The following is a 21,150-nucleotide window of genomic DNA, read 5'->3' as shown; positions in this document are numbered from 1 at the left end:
GGAGAGAGGCCCCAAGGCCATCAAAGGGGAAACAGAGAGGAGGGCTGAAGGCCCTTTGCCCTGCCTGGGCCGAGGAGCTGACCCTGTCCCCAGACTCTTGGTCCCTTTGGACCCCAGGCCAGGGTGCTGCTGTCTTTGTGATGTCTGCCTTCCCCTTTTCCTCCTTTCCTCCTCCTCCCTCCCCAAGATCTGCCGCAAGAGGCTGTGAAAAAGGGGTAGGTTTCTGGCTTGGGTGGGTACTAAGACAGGGAACAAGAGAGGGGGGCAGGATTGGGGAAAGTTGAAGAGCCCTCCCCAGCCCCATTTGTGCTCCCCTACAAGGTCTAGCTGGGGGCAGTGGGGTTATCCCCTCCTCTTGGGGCATGGCTTAATCCTGGGCCCTGGGACCTACACCCATTTAATCTCAAGGCTTCAGGGACGGCAACCCCCGCCACCCTCCCCCTGGTCCAAAGGTGAAGAGCATGTGAAGACTTGGTGTTTGGCGCCACCTTGTGGCTATGACAGGTTCTTATGCTTCTGCTCCCTAGAGTCCTGAGGGTGATGGAGAATTCTGTGGGCTGCAAAAACCGTTCATTCTCCTTTCTTGCCAGAGACGAGACACAGATCCCTGGTGTTGGGGAGAGGCAAGAACGTTGGACTAGAAGCCAGACAGACCTGAGTTCAAAGTGCTGACCCCACCTCTTATTACTGACCTGTTGCCCATCCTCTCTAACTCCATTTTCCCTTTTGTGAGATGTGCAATTGACCTCTCCTACCTCCCTTTCTGGAAATTTGTGGGACCTCTCTGGGGCAGAGAGTGGGACCCTAAAACCCAGCACACCTAAAAGTGTTGACATAGAGTCATTGACATAGAGGAGGCCAAGCCTGGGCCAACTAGTCTGGGTTCACAGGCCTGGACTGGGTCAGCCAAACCAGATCCCCTCCAGGAAGCACTCCAGGAGTGCTCAGACCCCTACCGGCCCAGTGTCCATCCCTCTGTGGGGACTGGGGCTAAGGGCAGAGGGTATAGAGACTCTCCACATAGCAACTTAGGGAGGTTTCAATGGCAATAGATTTGTTTTGTTCTGTTTTTTGTTTTTTTGGTATACTATTTTTCTGTGAGTAATATAATTCACAATAGAAGAAAAAGGTCTGATCGTGTCTCCCGCTGCTTAAAACTCTTCCACTGCTAATCAATTGCTTCCCATTGTACCTGCTGCTGTGGAATCAATTGCAACTCATATTGACCCTATAGGACAGAGCAGAACTGCCCCATAGGGATTTCTAGGCTATAATTTTTCCAGGAGCAGACTGCCACATCTTTCTCCCACAGAGCGGCTGGTGGGTTCGAACCACCAGCCTTTCAGTTAGCAGCCAAGCTCTTAACCACTGCACCGCCAGGGCTCCCCTTCCCATCGTAGGAGGGTCAAAAGACACATACAGGTTACAGAGATACTTAGAAGGTAAAACTGAGAGGGTTTGGACCTTGGTTGCTATGGGGGTGGGGGATGGGGTTGTTGAAGCTGATGGGAGGAATGAGGGTTCACAGCCTCCACGCTGACCCTGAGATACCCCTTGTGCTCCTCCCAGATCTTATTAAAATGCAACTCTAGTAAAAAACACACACACACAAACCCGTTGTCATTGAGTCGATTCGAACTCATAGTGACCCTATAGAACAGGGTAGAACTGCCACATAGAGTTTCCAAGGAGTGCCTGGTGGATTCGAACTGCTGACCTTCTGGCTAGCAGCCATAGCACTTAACCACTACACCACCAGAGTTTCCAACTCTAGTAAATCACTCCTGTCTTAAATAAGATTTAGCAAAGGCTTTCCCCTGCACTGGGGATAAATTCCAGACCCCTGTCCTGCCCTATGGAGCCCCACAGACTCAGCCCCTGCCTCTTGCCCCCCTGCCCCTCCCTAGGCCCTGTCCTGTCTATTTTGTTCAGCCAGGCTCAATTTCTCTGCAACCTGGAACTTGGCAATGCCGCTCTTGCAAATCTCCCTGTCTGAAAACCCCCTCTCCCTTGCTTTGTCATTCTAAGACAGGGAACAGAGGGGCTCCCAAATCTGCAAACAAAGTACAGGAAATGGGCCAGGGCGCAGAAACAAAGCCATTCCCCAGAACAGTGGAGCAGGGTCTCAGAAAATAGCCTGCAAACTTCTTTAAAGTTGTCTTTCAGAAACAGCTGGGTAAAACCAGCCTCAGGGACAGGCGCAGAACATCCACTTGTGACCGCTGTGTGACCTTCCACCAGGGGCAGTGAGGGGCTGCAGCAGCAGCCAGGGAATCGAACTCAGGGAGCGAGAGACTGCACAGGCGTGACACCCCATAATAAGTCCTGCTACGAATCCCAGAGGCCTCCAGGACAGGAGCCATTGTGCATGCACCTTAGTTAACATGTCCCCGCCTGTGCCTATGAGTAAACATGAATCTTTTCCCACCCAAGAACTTTTAAAAACCCAGGCAAGTCTTTTGTTCTGTGAGATGGAGGGGGGAGGTATGTGTTGCTTAGGCCCTCCTCGTCTCCACTTGCAAGCCTCTTCAACAAAGCTTTGCTCATGTGGAAAACTCTTTGTGCCTTACCTGCTCATTCTTGACCAGTGAGAGGCAAGAACCTTATTCAATTCCAGCTACTATTCCCCTAACTCCTCAGCTAAAACACATGGCCAAAGAAGCCTGCCCTGACCCCCAGCTCAAGTGAGGTTCCCTACCCCCCCAGCCCCCACACCTTCTCATTGCCCCTAGCACTTCTCATTCAAAGCCCTTCGCACACTAGTAATTGCTGACAATAGTTCATTTAGTGCCTGCCCTTTGCCTTGACCTGACAGTTCAAAGAAGTCAAGAAAACTGGTGAAAGCTTTGTTGATTGACAAGAAGCCTCCAGGGGCAGGGTGGGGCTAGAGATCCTTCTCCTCCTCCTCCATCCCCCTCCCCAACAGATTAGAGAAGAGCTGGACCCCAGGGAAGCCTCCACTGTGAGCAAAGGACTGTGTTTTCTTCTTGAAAGAGGGAGCTGGAACCTTAGCACCACCCTCTCAACCAGAAACCTGCTTCATCTCAGTATATCCGCCTTCCCACCTCCTGGCTCCACTACACCCTGCAAGGCAAGAGGGAAAGCCTTCTCATTCAGAAGACAATGTTTCTTCCTCCTTCTCTGGTTTCCATGGAGACTGTTCTTTGTTAACTTGGCCTGCCGGTTATGTTTCTAATGGAGGAAAGAGGACACAAAGCTCCTGGCAGTGAGGGCCTCTTTCATGCATTCATTCATTCTGGGTATTTAATGAGGCAACTCTCTGGGGGCACAAAGGGTTTGCACTCAATACTAACCTAAAGGCTGTCAATTTGAACCCACTCAGTGGCGTCAAGGAAGAAAGGCTTGGCTATCTGCTTCTGTAACTATTACAGCCAAGAAGATCTTATGGAGCACAGTTCTACTCACACCCATGGAGTTACCATGAGTTAGATCCATCTGAAGGCAACAGGTTTGGTTTTTTTGGTTTCTTTAATGAGGCCGGGTGATCTAAGGTTAGGAATATAGGTGTTGGAGTCAGACAATCTGGGGTTTTAAGTTCCAACTCTGACACTTACTCGCTGGTTGTACAGTCTTCCCGTTGTCATCGAGTCAATTCTGACTCAGAGCGACCCTCTAGGACAGAGTAGAAGTGCCCCCTAGGGTTTCCAAGGCTGTAATCTTCGTCAGGGTTGTAGTCTTTCACCATACTTATTCAATCTGTATGCTGAGCAAATAATCTGAGAAGCTGGACTATATGAAGAAGAACAGGGCATCAGGGTTGGAGGAAGACTCATTAACAACCTGTGTTATGCAGGTGACACAACCTTGCTTGCTGAAAGTGAAGAGGACTTGAAGCACTTACTGATGAAGATCAAAGACCACAGCCTTCAGTATGGCTTACACCTCAACATAAAGAAAACAAAAATCCTCACAACTGGACCAATGAGCAACATCATGATAAATGGAGAAAAGACTGAAGTTGTCAAAGATTTCATTTTACTTGGATCCACAATCAACAGCCATGGAAGCAACAGTCAAGAGATCAAAAGACGCATTGCATTGGGTAAATCTGCTGCAAAGGACCTCCTTAAAGCGTTGAAGGGCAAAGATGTCACCTTGAAGACTAAAGTGTGCCTGACCCAAGCCATGGTATTTTCAATCGCATCATATGCATGTGAAAGCCGGACAATGAATACGGAAGACCGAAGAAGAATTGACGCCTTTCAATTGTGGTGTTGGTGAAGAATATTGAATATACCATGGACTGCCGAAAGAACGAACAAATCTGTCTTAGAAGAAGTACAATCAGAATGCTCCTTAGAAGCAAGAATGGCGAGACCATGTCTTACATACTTTGGACATGTTGTCAGGAGGGATCAGTACCTGGAGAAGGACATCATGCTTGGCAGAGTACAGGGTCAGTGGAAAAGAGGAAGACCCTCAACGAGGTGGATTGACACAGCGGCTGCAACAATGAGCTCAAGCCTAACAGCGATAGTAAGGATGGCTCAGGACCGGACAGTGTTTCATTCTGTTGTGCATAGGGTCGCTATGAGTCGGAACCGACTCAATGGCACCTAACAACAACAACAACAACAAATCTTTGTGGAAGCAGACTGACACATCTTTCTTCTACAGAGAGCGTGGTAAGTTTGAACTGCCCACCTTTTGGCTAGCAGCCGAGTGCTTAACCACTGTGCTACCAGGGCTCCTCCCGTACAATCTTAGGCAAGAGATTTCTCCTGTCTGAATCTCAATGTTCTCATATGAAAAATTGGAATAAGAGTAGTATCTACTTCGTAGAGTTGCCATGAGGATTAAGGGAGAATAACGAAAATAAAGGTGCTTAGCGCAGTGCCTGACACGTGGTAACGGCTCAAAAAATGTAGCTGTGGCTGATGCCTGTGACATGTCCTGAAGCAGTGGCATTGCAGTGGGAGAATCCTCGCCTTCCATGAGGGAGACACAGGTTGATTCCCCGCCAATCCGCTTCATCAACAGGTTTCAGCAGAGCTTCCAGAGTAAGACCTGGAAGAGAGGTCTGGCAATCTACTTCTGATAATCAGCCAGTGAGAACCCTATGGATCACAGCGGCCTGATCCACAACCGATCACGCAGATGACACGGGACCAAGCAGCATTTCCTTCTGTTGTGCATGGGGTCGCCGTGAGTCCAAGGCCAAGTGACGGCAGCTAACAACAATGTTGTACCAGCACTGTGGTAGGCACTCAGGAGGCCATTGTGACGAGGCAATCCAATTTGAGAGAATTTGTTTCTAAGCATTTCGTCTTCACTATGTTCTTCCCTCATTCTTCCCACAACTCTTCCATGAGTTTATTTTCGTAGAAACAGCTCTTTCTTTTCCCCTTCATATTTCGTTGGTAAATGACATGAATTCAATTCCCTGATTACGGTCACGAGTACAACTGACAAAGACGGATTTGACAGCCTATTACCGTGGTCAGCGGCATCACTAAGGTTGGTGTCACCCAGTGCGGTAACTCATGGTACCACCCCCCCATGATAATTACCACAATATTGTAGCTAAAACACCAGAAAATTTGACAAACCCAGCAAGTATAAAAACACCGGCAGCAACAACAACAGCTCATGATGCTTGTAGTGCCTGCAGATGCAACCATTTGATTTGAAACGTCATTGTGATTGGGTAATAATGACAGCTGTCTTAGTCGTCTAGTGCTGCTAGAACAGAAATACCACACATGGATGGCTTTAACAAAGAGAAATTTATTCTCTCACAGTCTAGGAGGCTAGAAGTCCGAATTCAGGGTGCCAGCTCCTGGGGAAGGCTTTCTCTCTCTATTGGTTCTGGAGGGGGAGATAGATCCTTGTCATCGATCTTCCCCTGATCTAGGAGCTTCTCAGCACAGGGACCCTGGATCCAAAGGACGTGCTCCGCTCCTAGCACTTCTTTCTTAGTGGTATGAGGTCCCTGTCTCTCTGCTTGCTTCTGTCTCCTTTTATCTCTTGTAAAATAAAAGGCGATGCAGGCCACACCCCAGGGAAACTCCTCTACATTGGATCAGGGCTGTGACCTGAGTAAGGGTGTTGCACCCCACCCTAATCCTCTTTAACATAACCTAATCTTGCCTCCTTAACCACAGGCAGAAATTAGAATTTACAACACACAGGAAAATTACAGCAGATCACAAAACAGAGGGCAACACACAATACTGGGAATCGAGGCCTGGCCAAGTTGACACGTATTTTGGGGGGACACAATTCAATCCATGACAACTGCTCTGACTGGGGTGCATTAACCAAAACCAAGCCTGTTGCTGTAGAGTTGATTCTAATTCATAGCGACCCTACAGGACATTAGAGCTGCCCCACACGGTTTCCAAGGAGCACCTGGTAGATTCGAACTGCCAACCTTTTGGTTAGCAGCTGTAGCTCTTAACCACTATGTCAACAGAGTTTCCGGAGTTCATTAGAAGGTTCGAAAAGTAAATTAGTATAGCGTTTTAGCCTTGCAGGTATATTGATACACATAAACTGGGCTTATGAAAAATTTTTTTGTTGTTATAACCAAAAAAAAAAAAACCCATTGCCGTCGAGTTGATTTTGACTCATAGTGACCCTATAGGACACAGTAGAACTGCCCCACAGAGTTTCCAAGGAGCGACTGGTAGATTTGAACTGGTGACCTTTAGTTAGCAAGCATAGCACTTAACCACTACACCACCAGGGTTTCCAACTAAGTATAGGGATATATTTTTTTTTATTGAATAAGTATTTTATTTAATTTTTGGTGAAGGTATACATAGCAAAACATATATCAATTCAATTTCTACATGTACAATTCAGTGACATTGGTTACCTTCTTCAAATCGTGTTGCCTTTTCTCAATACCCTTTTCCAAATCGTTTCACCATTGTCAGCACGAATTCACTGCCTCCTGAGCTTCTTATAAAACCTTTCAAGTTGCTGTTGTCAGTTTGATCTCATATGGGTAATTCTTTAAAAGAACACAATGCTCAAGGTATGCATTCTTTTCTAATTAAGCCAAACTACTTTTTGGTTTAAAGATGACTTCAGGAGATATTTTTGGCTTAAGACTTAAAGATTTTCTCAGGGCAATTGTTTCGGAAGTCTTCCAGTCTCAATCTCTGGGTGTCCCCAGAGATTTTAGATTTCGTGACCATTTGAAGTTCTGTTTCACATTTTACCCCCTTTTGATCAGAATTCTATCGAACCTAAAGTCAAAGCGCTTTTGTCTCTATTCCCCAGACAGTCCTCACACTGTACTCTAGTGCTTGCTGTGGGGAGGTCTGTGTATGCTCATGCCCCTCTAGGAGTCAGAGATCGAGGCCTCATGCCCCTGTACCTGAGCAAACCTGACATGTAGTAGAGTCTCCATAAATGTGTACTGCATTGAAAAGAACATCCAGATGGCAGGGCCCTTCCATGAGACTTCTGAAAGTAGAGATTGTGAACCTGCTATGCACATGGGCCTGAACAGGCACAGTAGGTCAGTGACTTAGGTCAGGTTTCGCACAGGCCTATCTGTGCCCCTCACCTGGGAGCCTTGAAAGCCCTTACTGAATGCCTGTGACGCTGGAGATGGACTGCCTGGAGAACCCAGCACTCTTTCGCTGACCCTTGGCCTGAGATTGTGAATGTGTGTCTCTGTCTTCCAGCCTTGTGCTCTGAGAGGGCAGCGACTAGATCTGCTTTGTCTATGGGCTCCAGCCCTCAGCACAGGGTCAGCACTGGGCTGATGCTCTGTGAACCTCTGGGGAGGCAGGAAGGGACTGAAGCAGTCAGTGGGTCATAGGCGAGGTGGAGATGGGCAGGTCCAGTGGGCCCCTTTGGACAGGGCTGGACTGCATGTTTGCCAGGACTGAGGAAGGTGAAGTTTACCTTCTCAAGGTTGTGCCCCAGGCCCTCCCCACATTGGCCTGGGGCTCTCTCCTGAGCTCTCACCTTCCTACTTGGCTCACACTCCAGTTCTCAAGATGCCTAGGCTGAGATAGGGACACCAAAACACAAGCCGGCTTACTTCTTGGCTCTAGTTCCTCAGAGAGGAGGGTGCCTCCGGGATGGGGCCTGTGGGCTCCCAGCCCTGGAGGCGCAGAGGCAGTGCCATGGCCTTGTGGCTTCTGGAAGTAACTGGACAGGGCTGTGTCCTAGATCACCATTCCAAGGGAGAAGGATGGCTTTGGCTTCACCATCTGCTGCGACTCTCCGGTCCGAGACCAGGCTGTAGATTCAGGTAAGTGAGTGACTTGGGTGATGTCCAGCCCCCCTCACCCGTCATACACCTGGACTTTGCAAACAGAAGTTAGAACTGAACAGGGGGCCCCAAACTGGAGCAGTGCCCTGGTTTTTCAAAATGAAAAGAATAATATTTTTAAATGACCACAGACAAAACTGAGGTTTATGGAAATATACCCACTCTCTTTTTATCAAAATGAAAATAAGTTTTATATTTTGGCTCCCAGTCATTTTGAACAGGAACTAAACCTATATTTTCAGTAATGACTACATGGGAAAATGAGAGTTTTTTATGAACTCTGTTTGGAATTGGTCTTTTATTCTATTCCAAGCCAGATTAGCGCTTAAAATAGTTATTCCCCCCTACTTTTCAGAAATAAGACTTCTCTTAATCACAGAGTGGGCATCTTAAGGGCAGAAGTCAGGGCTCAGTATCTGGGTATCCCCAGAGCCTACATGGGCTCCAGGGCATGAGGTTGGTGCTCAAGGAATGAATGAGGTATGTGAGCCTGGCAACAAGGAAGGGCTCTCGGTGGTGAGGAGGCCCCCGGGAGAAGGGGGAAGGGGCTTGAGTGGAGGGTGGGCAGCAGAGAGGTGAGCCGGCCCTAGGGTGAGGCAGCTGGGAGGTGGTGAGGGCAAAGGCCCTGACAGCCACCAGGTCCAGCCCCTCACTTCACAGATGGAGAGATGAGAAGGGCAGTCCTTGCCTGAAGTCACCATGGAGGCAAAGGACTCAAGTCATCTGGGGGGTCTCAGGCTTCAGGAGCCCCTGAGTGGCTTTTCTTTGTCCTGGCAGGGGGCCTGGCAGAGCAGGCAGGGCTGCAGCAGCTCGATAGGGTGCTGCAACTGAACCAGAGGCCTGTGGAGCACTGGAAATGCGTGGAGCTGGCTCATGAGATCCGGTGACAGGGCAGTGGGTGGGCTTGGGCCTTAGGCTGATGACACACCCTCCCACCCAGCCCTGGGCACCCCACCCTGCCCTGCTCTTGCCTTTCCCTCCTCTGTCCAGCTGTGAGCTTTGTGCTCCAGGGAATTCAGCTTCTTGGCCTGAAGATGGGAGGTTCAGACTTAGAACAGTTTTGGCTCCCAGAGCAAACAGGGTGGAAGCTCTCAAGTAGATCCTGTGTTCATGACATGGCTCAGGGGTCACTTTCTAGTTTGGCTAATCATTTGTGCTACCTAAGAGCTTTTTTTTTTTTAAGAGCTAGGCTGAAGGATGTGCAGATGTTGCCAATTTTTAAGTGGAACAATTTAAACATTAAATAGTTATTTTTTAAGATCTTTGGGTTCCCTAAATTTTTTTTAATAATTTTTATTGTGCTTTAAGTGAAAGTTTACAAATCAAGTCAGTCTCTCACACAAAAACCCATATATACCTTACTACACACTCCCAAATACTCCCCCCCTAATGAGACAGCCTGCTCTCTCCCTCCACTCTCTCTTTTTGTGTCCCTTTCGCCAGCTTCTAACCCCCTCCACCCTCTCATCTCCCCTCCAGGCAGGAGATGCCAACATAGCCTCAAGTGTCCACCTGATCCAAGAAGCTCACTCCTCACCAGCATCCCTCTCCAACCCATTGTCCAGTCCAATCCATGTCTGAAGAGTTGGCTTCAGGAATGGTTCCTGTCCTGGGGCAATAGAAGGTCTGGGGGCCATGACCACCGGGGTCCTTCTAGTCTCAGTCAGACCACTAAGTCTGGTCTTGTGAGAATTTGGGGTCTGCATCCCACTGCTCTCCTGGTCCCTCAGGGGTGCTCTGTTGTGTTCCCTGTCAGGGCAGTCATCAGTTGTAGCCGGGCACCATCTAGTTCTGGTCTCAGGATGATGTAGTCTCTGGTTCATGTGACCCTTTCTGTCTCTTGGGCTCATAATGACCTTGCGTCCTTGGTGTTCTTCATTCTCCTTTGATCCAGGTGGGTTGAGACCAATTGATGCATCTTAGATGGCTGCTTGCTAGCGTTTAAGACCCCAGACGCCACTCTTCAAAGTGGGATGCAGAATGTTTTCTTAATAGATTTTATTATGCCAATTGACTTAGATGTCCCCTGAAACCATGGTCCCCAGACCCCTGCCCCTGCTACGCTGGCCTTCGAAGCATTCAGTTTATTCAGGAAACTTCTTTGCTTTTGGTTTAGTCCAATTGTGCTGACTTCCCCTGTATTGTGTGCTGTCTTTCCCTTCACCTAAAGTAGTTTTTAGGTACTATCTAATTAGTGAATGCCCTAAGTATAGGGATATTTTAATAAAAAATAATCAATTTCTGTTGAAACACTGCACAAAAATTTTATTGACAGTCATTTTGGTGTCACCTCCTCTGACAGCGTCACCCAGTGCAGTCCACACTCCTTAAACCCCCTTAGTGACTGGTTGTGGCCACTGTGTAGTTGGAGTGCCATCCAACCTGAGGGGCTCATCTTCCATCACTATCATTGGGCAATGTTCCATTGTGATCCATAGGGTTCTCATTGGCTGGTTTTTGGAACTAGCTCGCCAGGCCTCCTTTCTTCCCAGTCTGTCTTCATCTAGTAAACAATTCTTGGTAAACAACTCAACTGAGGGGAACAAAGTGAACCAGCAAAGTAGAAGGGTATTTGTCAAACCACGGATTACACCCATTAGTGAGTCATTATAAAATAAATTTAGAAAGTTGTGGCCGGCATTTTTCCAATGAAATAGAAAAGAAAATATCAGAACACATCACACATAGTAAAGTGTTGTTTCACGAAACTTTTGTCGCAGTTGTACATCTGTGTGTGTGCTGCGTTTCTTACAGTGGGTACCGGTCCTCTTGAACGTACTGTTTCCTTTGCGAGGAAGACCCTCCACCCCACCTCACTGCCCTCCCTAACTCTCACATATCAGCACTTTCTTTGCCTGGTTAATTCCTACTCGTTCTCTAGGTCTCGGCTTGGTTACTTGATTGATCAGAATGTCCATCTCTCCCCTTGCATAGTAGATTTTGGGTTCTGTGAGGGTAAGGATTACATTTGTTTTGTTCAGCTTTTTATTCCCAGTTTTAGCCCGTTGTTGAATACATCACAGGCACCCAAAAGATATTATTTGGAAAGACATGCAAGAGGGACCATGGGGGAGGAGAAGGAGGGTTGAGAGAGACCGGGGTGGCTTCAGTGGGGGCATGTTGACTTAAGGTGCCTGCAGCACCAGACAGCAGGGGGTAACCAGGAGGTAGTTGGATATGCCTGTGTGGCGAGAGGTCCAATCTGGAGGTGGAGGTGCAAGGGGCTGAGGAGAGGCAGTGTGCGTGATGGTTAAACACGTAGACACTGGTCCCAGACTGCCCAAGTTTGGATCTTTGTCTCTGCTACATATTGTTGTTGTTGTTAGGTGCACTTGAGTTGATTTTTGTACTCGTAGTGACCCTATAGGACAGAGTAGAACTGCCCCAATAGGGGTTTCTAGGCTGTAATCTACATGAGCAGATTGGCAGGTTTTTCTGCCACAGACCTGCTGGATAGCTTCAAACTGCCAACACTTCTGTCAGCAGCCGAGGGGTTAACCATTGCACCGCCAGGGCTCCTTCTGCTCCTTATGAGCTGAGGGAAATTTGGGCCCAAACTAACCTCTCTATACCTCAGTTTCTTAATCAAGTAAAACAGACCATTGTTAGTTACTGTCGATTCAGCTCCAACTTATGGCGACCCTATGTACAACACAATGAAACGTTGCCTGGTCACGGGCCCTCTTCACCATGGTTGGTGTGGTCAAGTCCATTGTTGTGGCCACTGTGTAGTTTGAGTGCCTTCCAACTTGAGGGGCTCATCTCCCAGCACTATATCGGCAATGATCTGTTGTGAGCCGTAAGATTTTCATTGACTGATGTTTGCAAGTAGATTGCCAGGTCTTTCCTCCTAGTCTGTCTTCATCCAGAAGTTCCGCTGAAACTGTCCACCACGGATGACCCGGCTGGTACTTGAATTACTGGTGTCATAGCTTCCAGCATCATAGCAACATGCAAGCCACCATACAGGACAACAAACTGACAGGCAGGTGACGGAAATAAACTGTAAACTGTAAAGGAGACCCGTGTGTTATAGAGTAGAACTTCTCCATGGTGTTTTCTTGGCTGTGATCTTTATGGAAGCAGACCGCCAGGACTGTCTTCCACAGAGGGGCTTAATTGGAAGGCAGGGAGATGGGCTCCCGGCCTGTCACCTCTCCCAGGAAGTATTTTCTTGCGGCGGGGGGGGGGGGGGGGGGGGGGTTAGAGTGTGGGTCAGGAGTTTAGGGGATACAGAAAACGGCAGTACCTTGTCTCAGTAACAAAGAGGGTCACGAGGAAAATTTGAGGCAAAACCTTCATGGGAACGCAGGGCTCTGAACCCCTAGCCCTGGCTCTTTCTGACAAACCACTGACCAAGACCTCTTGGGCAGGGTGGGAGGTCCCAGGAAACTAGAGCAGATGGAAGCTGCGGGCTGAGGGGCCTGGAGCTCCGGGCCACCAGGCCCTGAGTCTTCCCCTTGCCCGGGACGCCCCCTTCGAGCTCGGTTTAGTCAGACAGCCTGAACCCCTGAACTCCTGCAGGTTGCAGGGAGGCAGCCCCCGGCCTCGGATCCAGACTGGGGCGACGGAACCGGGTCTGAGCGTCCAGAAGGTGGCGCGGGGGCTGGACCGAGAGGGACTGAAGAGCCGGGCCGCGTGGGCCGGGCTGGGCAGATACAAAGCCGAGGAATCGCGGGGCGCCAAGCCGGGAAGGGGGTCCTGAGATGAATGGGAAGGGCCGGGCCAATCCGAGAGCACGATTTACAGCCGAGAGCGGAGGGGGCCAATCGAAATCCCCGGCACGGCCGCGGTGTCCGGGCCGGGGCCAATCAGCGGCGAGGACGGGGTCCGGGGCGGGTCCGCGCGGAGTTTCAAATCTCCGGGGTCGCAGAGGAGCGGCCGGGGACGCGTCTGGTCAGCAGCGGGCTGCTGGGTGAGTGCGGGGGACCTGGAGGGGCTCCGGCCCACGGGGTGCGGGCTGTAGTTAAGACAGGGGCAGCAGGTGGGGGCGCCTGGGTACTGCGAGCGTCCGGCCGGAATGGGGGCGTCTGGTCAGCCTGGCCTGGAGCCGGAGGGCCTTAGGTCAGCGCGATTGTTCCCAGGACCAGGCCTGACCCTGGTTCCCTCCCCTCCGGAGACAGAGCGGAATGGAGGCTGGGACGAAAGGACAACTGTCTTGGAAGCACGGGACAGCAGGAAGTGCTGACCATCCTTGTTCAGCCTCTGCCCTCTTCTGGGCTTTGCTGACCCCTCTTCCACACCCCGCACCCACTGTTACCACGTGCCCCCCCCCCCACCCAGCCTGGGCCATCCTTCCGCCACCCTCCATGGGCCTCCATCCCGTCTCTTCCCCATACCCAGGATCTCTGTGCGGAAGGGGATGGGATGCCTTGCTGACTTGCCCTCTGACCTTCTCCTCAGGGTCTGGTGGGCAGCGCAGACTCAAGGCCAGGCGGATGGCCTCTCGGTGGCAGGGCGTGGGGGCCTCGAGGCGCCGCAGATCTCTGCAGGACCAGGAGCAGCTCCAGGAGAACGTGGTGCCGCAGCCTGCTGTGGGCCATCTAGAGAGCTCCACCAGCGCCCTGGGCTCCCTGTGCAGACACTTCCAAAGGAGGCTGCCCCTGAGAGCGGTCAACCTCAACCTCGGGGCGGGCCCCTCCTGGAAACGCCTGGAAAACCCAGAACCAGGGCAGCAGGGCCTCCAGGCTGCAGCACGCTCGGCCAAGAATGCCTTGGGTGCTATGTCCCAGGTAATACTGACAACACTAACCATCCATTTATGGAGGGCTTTAGGAGTCCCCGGCGGTGCAGTGGTTAAGAGCTACTGCTGTTAACCAAAAAATCGGCACCTTGAATCCACCAGCTGCTCCTTGCAAACCCTATGGGGCAGTTCTAGTCTGTCCTACAGGGTTGCTATGAGTCAGAACTGACTCAATGGCAATGGGTTTGGGTGGTGCCATTTGTTAACACACTCAGCTGCTAACCAAAAGATTAGAGGTTTGAGTCCGCTCAGAGGTGCCGTGGAAGAAAGGCCTGGTGAGCTACTTCTGAAAAATCAGCCATGGAAAACAGTTCTACTCTGATACACATGGGGTTGCCGTGAGTTGGAATCAACTCAAACCAACTCAAAGGCTATTGGTTTTCCTTGGTGCCAGTTTCTATCCTCAAGGAGCCCACAAGAATGTACACTCCATGAAAATAAGGACTTCGATTTGTTCATTGTTGTTACCCTAGCACCCCACATAGTCCCTGGTGTATATAGCAGGTGCTCCACAAATAGCTGAATGAGAGGATGAAAACAGGGCCCTGGTGGAGACAGATCCTCACAGTCCAAGGTGGTAAGAGCCGGATTGTCAAAAGGAATTACAAGCAAGTGGCAGTGGGAGCTCATGGTGGGGGAACACCAAACACAGGCTTAGTCACTGAGGGCTTCCAAGAGGAAGTGGCTCCAAGGAGATCACCCAGCAAAGGAGAACTGTGGTGGTTGTTACAGTTGTCAGTTGCCATGGAGTTGGCCCCCGGCTCATGGCAATCCCACGCACACTAAGATTGAACTGTTGTGATCCACAGGGTTTTCCTTGGCTAATTTTCCAGAAGTAGCTTGCCAGGCCTTTCTTCCTAGTCTGTGTTAGTCTGGACACTCCACTAACACCCGTTCAGCAACACACAAGCCTCCCCTGACAGACTGATTGTGGCTGTACATGAGACGCATTGGCCAGGAATCAAACCAGGTCTCCTGCACAGCAGGAGAGAATTCTGCAACCGAACCCCACTGTCCGCACTGAAGAGTGTTTAAACCAAAACTCCGTCTAGTCGATTCTGACTCATAGCAACCCTATAGGACAGAGTAGAACCGCCCCATAGGGTTCCCAAGGAGCAGCTGGTGGATCCGAACTGCTGACCTTTTTTTTAGCAGCTGAGCTCTTGACCACTGTACCACCAGGGCTGAAGTGTGTTTAAAAAGGCAGGTGAAAAAGCCTGAGTCCAGACCCAGAGCTGGGGAAGAGCAAGATGCTCAGGAGAACTGACAGGAAGTTGGTCTGGGTAAGGCCAGAGGGCAAAAGACCACTTTAAAGCGTTAAAAAGCAAAGATGTCACTTTGAAAACTAAGGTGCACCTGACCCAAGCCATGGGATTTTCAATAGCCTCAAATGCATGCAAAAGCTGTGCAGTGAACAAGGAAGACCAAAGAGGAGGAATTGATGCCTTTGAATTACGGTGTTCATGAAGAATATTGACTATACCATGGCTTGCCAGAATAACGAACAAATTTGTCTTGGAGGAAGTACAGCCAGAATGCTCCTTAGAAAGGAGGATGACGAAACTTTGTCCCATGTACTTTGGACATGTTATCGGGAGGGACCAGTCCCTGGAGGAGGACATCATGGTTGGTAGAGGGTCAGTGAAAAAAGAGGAAGACCCTCATCAAGATGGATTGACACAGTGGCTGCAACAAGGTACTCAAACGTAGCAACAATTATGAGGATGGTGCAGGACCTGGCAGTGTTTCCTTCTGCTGTGCATAGAGTCCCTGTGAGTTGGAACCAACTCGACAGCACCTAACAACAAGGTCAAAGGATACGGAGGTGGGGGGAATGGTGGTTCAGTGGTAGAATTCTCGCCTTCCATGTGGGAGGCCAGGGTTCTATTCCCGGCCAACGGTCCTCATGGGCATCCACCACCTGTCTGTCAGTAGAGGCTTGTGGGTTGCTATGACGCTGTACAGATTCCAGCGGAGCTTCTAGGCAAAGACTGACTAGGAAGAAAGGCCCGTCACAGGACTGGGCGGCGTTTTGTTCCATTGTGCGTGAAGGCATCATGAATCAGGGGCAGCTAATAACAACAACATGGCCTGAGGACAGGGAGCAAGGTGGGGCAGATGGAGAAGGGTCCCATGTGCTAAAGTTGTTTAGACTCTCCCAATAAGAAGAATTTAAACAGGGTGGGGACCTGGTCAGGTTAGCAGATTGGTACATGATCTGTAGCTACTTAATAGCAATGGGGTTAGAGGCAGATTCTCCCCTGAGAAAGCCTGGAGGCCTGGACCTAGAGAGAAGTGAACAAGTTCTAGAGCTGTTCCGAAATTAGATTTGAGAGGATTTGGTGTCAGAAGAAAACATGTAGGCAAGAAGATGTCGTACATGTTGGGCGTGAGGTGCCCATCAGACCTCCAAGAGGACACGTCTTCAAGCCCGAAGCTGGAGAGATCAGGAGGTATCACCTAGGAGAGGTGGAAGCCATGAGTGTAACTAGACCACCCAAGGAGAGAATGGGGTGAAGAGTTTTCTCCTCAGTGTCTGTTTGGGAATTCTGAAGATTTTGAGGGAGAAAGGGTAGCTATTTCTGGGCCCTTTGCAGAAAGTCCTTGTTTGGAAACATGTGATTGTTTTCATCACCCCCAGGGACCAAAGAAATGAAATGAGCTGAACTGCTCAAGGTCACATGACTCACCAAATTTAATTCGGGTCTTGCTCTAACCTCTAGACTCTGGTTTGCCAAGGCAAAGGTACTTCAGCTAATGAAGAGCCTTCCCATCTATCACATCCTCCCGCCAAGCTGGTATGAAAGGTCTTGAGTGACAGTCCCAGGAGTTAGGGCTTGATCCTATAGGCAATGAGGAGCCAGGGGAATGTCAATCGAGTATCATGATCAGAACTACCTTTAGAGGACCTCTTTGTGGACCTGTGTGAATGACGGATTAGAGAGGGGCCAGAGGCAGGAAGACAAATTATCTTCTGGGTCAGGGTGCAGGACCTGGTCTTCTTTGGGCTTTCCCCATGAGTCTCTGGGTCAATCTGTGTCCCCAGGAGAGTTTGGACTTCAAAGAGTAGAGTCTCTATGGTCCAGAGTGATCCTCCAGCTGCTGACCCCTGCACTCATGTCCCGGGAGGCTCTGAGCCAGGTCCCTGCAATACAGCCATTTTACATGGAGTCATCCCCAAACCTTGTCCTTGAGACCAAAAGCAGCCAACATGTGTGGGACTACTGGTGGGCCCTGGGGTTGGAGGTATGGTCTGGGAACTCTGGGTAGCTCGCCCTTGGCTTTGTGCTAACCTTTCCATGTATCTGTCTCAGAGAATCCAAGAGTCCTGCCAAAATGGCACCAAGTGGCTGGTGGAAACCCAGGTGAAAGCCAGGAGAAGGAAGAGAGGGGCACAAAAGGGTGGTAGCCCTCCACCTCGCAGCCTGAGCCAGAAGAACACCCGGCTGTCTGGAGCCACCCCTGCCTACTCAGCTCTGGACTCCTGGAAGAAGGAGCAGCACAGCCTCTCTGCCCAAAGGAGCCCACAGACCCACCCACTACGGCGGTCCAGAAGGGAGGCTGCCTTCCGAAGCCCGTACTCCTCAACAGAGCCCCTCTGCTCCCCCAGGCAAGTAGGATAGTGCCTTGCCACAGGGTTTGTGGCTTCTGAGTCCAGGCACAGTTTCTCTTCCCTGGCCCCCAAACACTAACTGGGCCCGAGGGGCTTCTGAGCACCTACTATGGCTACCTGAAGCCAGGGGTACATATGTCTGGTCCAGCTGTGTCCCCACTACTAGGGAACCTGGGGGAGGGGGTCCTTCAGGGCCTCAGTTTCCCTATCTGTAAAGGGAAACAGCAAGCTTAGCTCTGACTATATCATATCACCCAAGCCTTCTGGTGGTCCCAAGAGCAAGCTTTAAGCCCTCTGGAAAGATTTAGCCCAGGCTGATGGCTCAGCAGTTAAGTGCACAGCTGCTAACCAAAAGGTCAGTGGTTCAAAGCCACTAACCACTCCACAGGAAAAAGATGTGGCAGTCTGCTTCCGTAAAGAGTTACAGCCTTGGAAGTCCTATAGGGCAGTTCTACTCTTTCCTATAGGGTCGCTATGAGTCAGAATCTACTTGGCAGCAGTGGGTTTGGTTTTTTGGTCAAGGCTAGGTCTCTAAGTGGGGAGCAGCAGAGCTCACCTGCCCATGACCTTGGCTTAATGGGCCATGATCTCAGTTCTCTGCCAGCTATTCAAAGGCACTCTATGTCACTTCCTGAACTGATGGTCTGGGGTGAGGTGTCATCTCTTGGGCTGGTAGTCCAGGCCCCAGTGCTGGGTTGGGGACAGTGGGGGTGGTTTACTCCTGCAACAGGTTTCCAACTAGTCACTGATGTGGCTCTTCTTTTGTTCAGTGAGTCCGACAGTGACTTGGAGCCTGTAGGGATGGGAATTCAGCGTCTCCAGAAGTTGTCCCACAAGTTAGATGAAGCCATTGTGGCTGAAGACAGGTGAGCTGGCACCCCATGCTCCAAAGTGAAAAGTTGCCAGAGTTGAGCCATGCCTTCTTTTTAGGTAGGATCTGGCTGGCTCGGACCCACTGTATGACCCTGGCTATTCCCTGCCCCACTCTGAGCTTTGGTCTCTTCTTCTGAACATGAGAGAGGATGGCAGACCTGGATTGGGATAGTGGTTAGGGATGTACCCTAGATGCGCGTAGCACCCTGGGCCTTGGGCCACACATTTGTCCACCGCCCAGAACCTCACATGTAGCCAGGTACTTGGTTCCTGAAAGATCTGCCCTTCCTCCAACACTCTCTGTGGCTCCCATACCCTGCCTGCCCCTGGTACTGGGAGAAGCTACGTGGCTGCTCTGGAGTTCCCAGTCTTTCTGCTCAGGAGCCCCTCCTGGGAGCAGGGCCTGGCTTCTGGATCAGCCTTACCTCGGGACTGTTTCCCTGTTTGTATAATGGCCGTGACGGCCTCTCACGAAGGGCCTTGGCAGCTCACATCTTTGAGCGGGCCTTGTTCCCACCATGTTTCCCAGTCTGTGTCTAGTCCAGGCTGGGAATCCCCCTCAGAGCCACCAGCACCCAATGACGTCAACCCCTCCCCCTTCTCCATCTAGTGGTGACATGACCGTTTGTCTCATTCATGACTGAAGACAGGGCCCTTCAGGTAATGCCCCCCTCCCCCAAGCACCTTTCTCCCTGCCTTCCTCTTCCTCACGCCTGAGCATGCATGCGTATTTGGAAGCATGTTAAAGAAATTAGTCTTTTCTGGAAAACCTCGCGGCGCTACTGGGCACAGCCAAGGAGAAACTGCAAGTCTCCCTGGCTGCTCGGAGCCAGAGCTGCTAACCTCACTGATCCCATCACTAATTGAGCATGACTGGCCCCTACATAGCTAGAGCTACCTCCCAACCCCCCATTTTGGAGGGTAGGCTATGGTGTCCCACTTCCCCTGTCTTGGGCACAGAAAGGGGCACAAAGGGAGCTCTGTCTTGCAGGAAACAAGCCATATCTGACCACCACCCCCTCACAACCCAGGATGTCTGTGCTGCCACATGGGCTTCCTGGAGGAAGCTCCCAGGACTCATCAGTACCCCCTGGGCCACTGCTAACAAGGACCTGACTGCTCTGGGGCCTCTGCTTTCTTGCTTCAGCCACAACTGGGCCCATCAGTGACCACAGCTCGAGAGTGGCTTGGGAAACCAAGTAGAGGGAGGTGTCATTCTACTCCCCCAGGGGACTTTTGGGGTTAGGAGCTCACCCTACACTGGAGCCTTGTGATTGGCTTGTCTTCTGCGTGAAGTGAACGCACTGGGAGTTTTGAGTTTTGTGAGAGCTCTGAGTTGCATACCCAGAGTGGGGTCTGCAGAAAGCCATCCATATCCTCGGACATCCCCGTGTGTCCAGGGCTGAGGCTGTTGGCAACCCCATTCCCATCCCAGCTTCCCCCACCAGAGCCCCAGAAGAGGGGTTAGGAGAGGTTTCCAGCTCTCAGACCCTGGCTTACGGTACCTATTTATCTACTCAGCAGAGGGCATTGTGGGTGTGCAGGCAGGGCGCAGCACTGGCCAGGGGCGGTTTCTGCCCTTTGTAAATTATTTAAGAAATCTGCTCGGTCCTCTGATTAGAAAGAACCCAGGGTGTGACATTCCTAAATAACATTGCTTTTTCATAATAAAGACGATCTTTCTGCACTTGGTATCTCTTCCCTTTCTCCATCACCCACCAGGCCGCTTGCTCGGGGCCATAGGTTTCTGGTTTAGGACCAGCTTTGCTTCCCCTTCCACCTCCATTCCCAGCCCATGTACCCCCAGCTTGAAGAAAACACAAGGAACTGGAAAGGTTTTTCAGCAGAGTCCAGAGCAAAACACAGTTTAAAGGCAAATAAGGTTTTTATTTAAGTGACAACGTTTGAGAGTTAAAAACCAGCTCACATCAAAATCAAGACCAGTTGTAAAAATCTTGTCACTCCATAGTGCTTTTTATTTGTTTTGTTTTTTTCATCTTGTTAGAAATCTGGTATTTTACATTTTCTCTTCTAACGGATTTTGTACAAGGCAGCCAAAGGAATAGAAACCTTTTCAGCACAGAACCATATCCCACCACAGACAATACTGAAAGCTGCACTTAGGAACAGTCAGACCACGAAGACGGTCAGGCTGGCTGCTACCACCACGGAAACAAAGAAAAAAGGACAGAAGAGTCTGAGGGTAAGGGTCCCCATAAGCAAGCTGGCCTCGTCCATCCTGCTCCTCCTTGGTGTCATCTGCTTCCTGTTGTCCCGAAGAGGAGAAAGTCAAGATCTGACTTTCCTCTCAAATGTCCTTTTGCTTTCTCAGCAAAACCGAAACACCAAACCCTTTGTTGTCAAGTTGATTCCAACTCTTGATGACCCCATGTGTTACAGAGTAGAACGACTCCGTAGGGTTTTCTTGCCTGTAATCTTTACAGAAGCAGATTGCCAGGCCTTTCTTCTGAGGTGCCGCTGGGTGGGTTTGAACTGCCAACCTTTAGGACAGTAGTTGAGCACAAACCGTTTGTGCCACCCAAGGACCTTGTTTCTCAGCAAGGAAAGCAGAACCTGGATGAGGCCTCACTACTTGGACTTAACCCTAACTATAATTTTAAGAAAGTTGCCCCAAGCCCCGAGGAAAGGAAGGAAAGGACGTTT

General features: G+C 50.4%; 1 protein-coding gene across 2 annotated transcripts; it reads left to right on the top strand.

The window, feature by feature from the left end:
• The first annotated feature begins 13,127 nt into the window (after positions 1-13,127).
• Positions 13,128-20,314, top strand: PIMREG (PICALM interacting mitotic regulator). Of its 2 annotated transcripts, XM_003416858.4 has the most exons (6): positions 13,128-13,172; positions 13,661-13,989; positions 17,315-17,610; positions 18,384-18,479; positions 19,097-19,146; positions 19,478-19,564. In XM_003416858.4, exons 2-5 carry the CDS (start codon positions 13,696-13,698, stop codon positions 19,128-19,130), a joined length of 720 nt encoding a protein of 239 aa, XP_003416906.1. In that variant the 5' UTR covers positions 13,128-13,172; positions 13,661-13,695; the 3' UTR covers positions 19,131-19,146; positions 19,478-19,564. The 2 variants fall into 2 exon arrangements, with proteins under 2 accessions (XP_003416906.1, XP_064127696.1); XM_064271626.1 differs by lacking the exon at positions 19,097-19,146 and having other exon boundaries at positions 19,478-20,314.
• The last annotated feature ends 836 nt before the right edge of the window (positions 20,315-21,150 follow it).

Source organism: Loxodonta africana, chromosome 18, assembly GCF_030014295.1.
Source record: "Loxodonta africana isolate mLoxAfr1 chromosome 18, mLoxAfr1.hap2, whole genome shotgun sequence".
NCBI classification, from domain to species: Eukaryota; Metazoa; Chordata; class Mammalia; order Proboscidea; family Elephantidae; genus Loxodonta; species Loxodonta africana.
The sequence above is the reverse complement of the archived record's forward strand: the minus strand, read 5'-3'. Positions and strand labels throughout refer to the sequence as shown.

Excerpts from the sequence above, each read along its gene's own strand:
- PIMREG (XM_064271626.1), top strand. The coding sequence starts at position 13,696 with ATGGCCTCTCGGTGGCAGGGCGTGGGGGCCTCGAGGCGCCGCAGATCT. Across the intron at positions 17,611-18,383 it reads GAGCCCCTCTGCTCCCCCAG|TGAGTCCGACAGTGACTTGG; the intron begins GCAAGTAGGATA and ends TCTTTTGTTCAG. Across the intron at positions 18,480-19,477 it reads GCCATTGTGGCTGAAGACAG|GAAACAAGCCATATCTGACC; the intron begins GTGAGCTGGCAC and ends TCTGTCTTGCAG.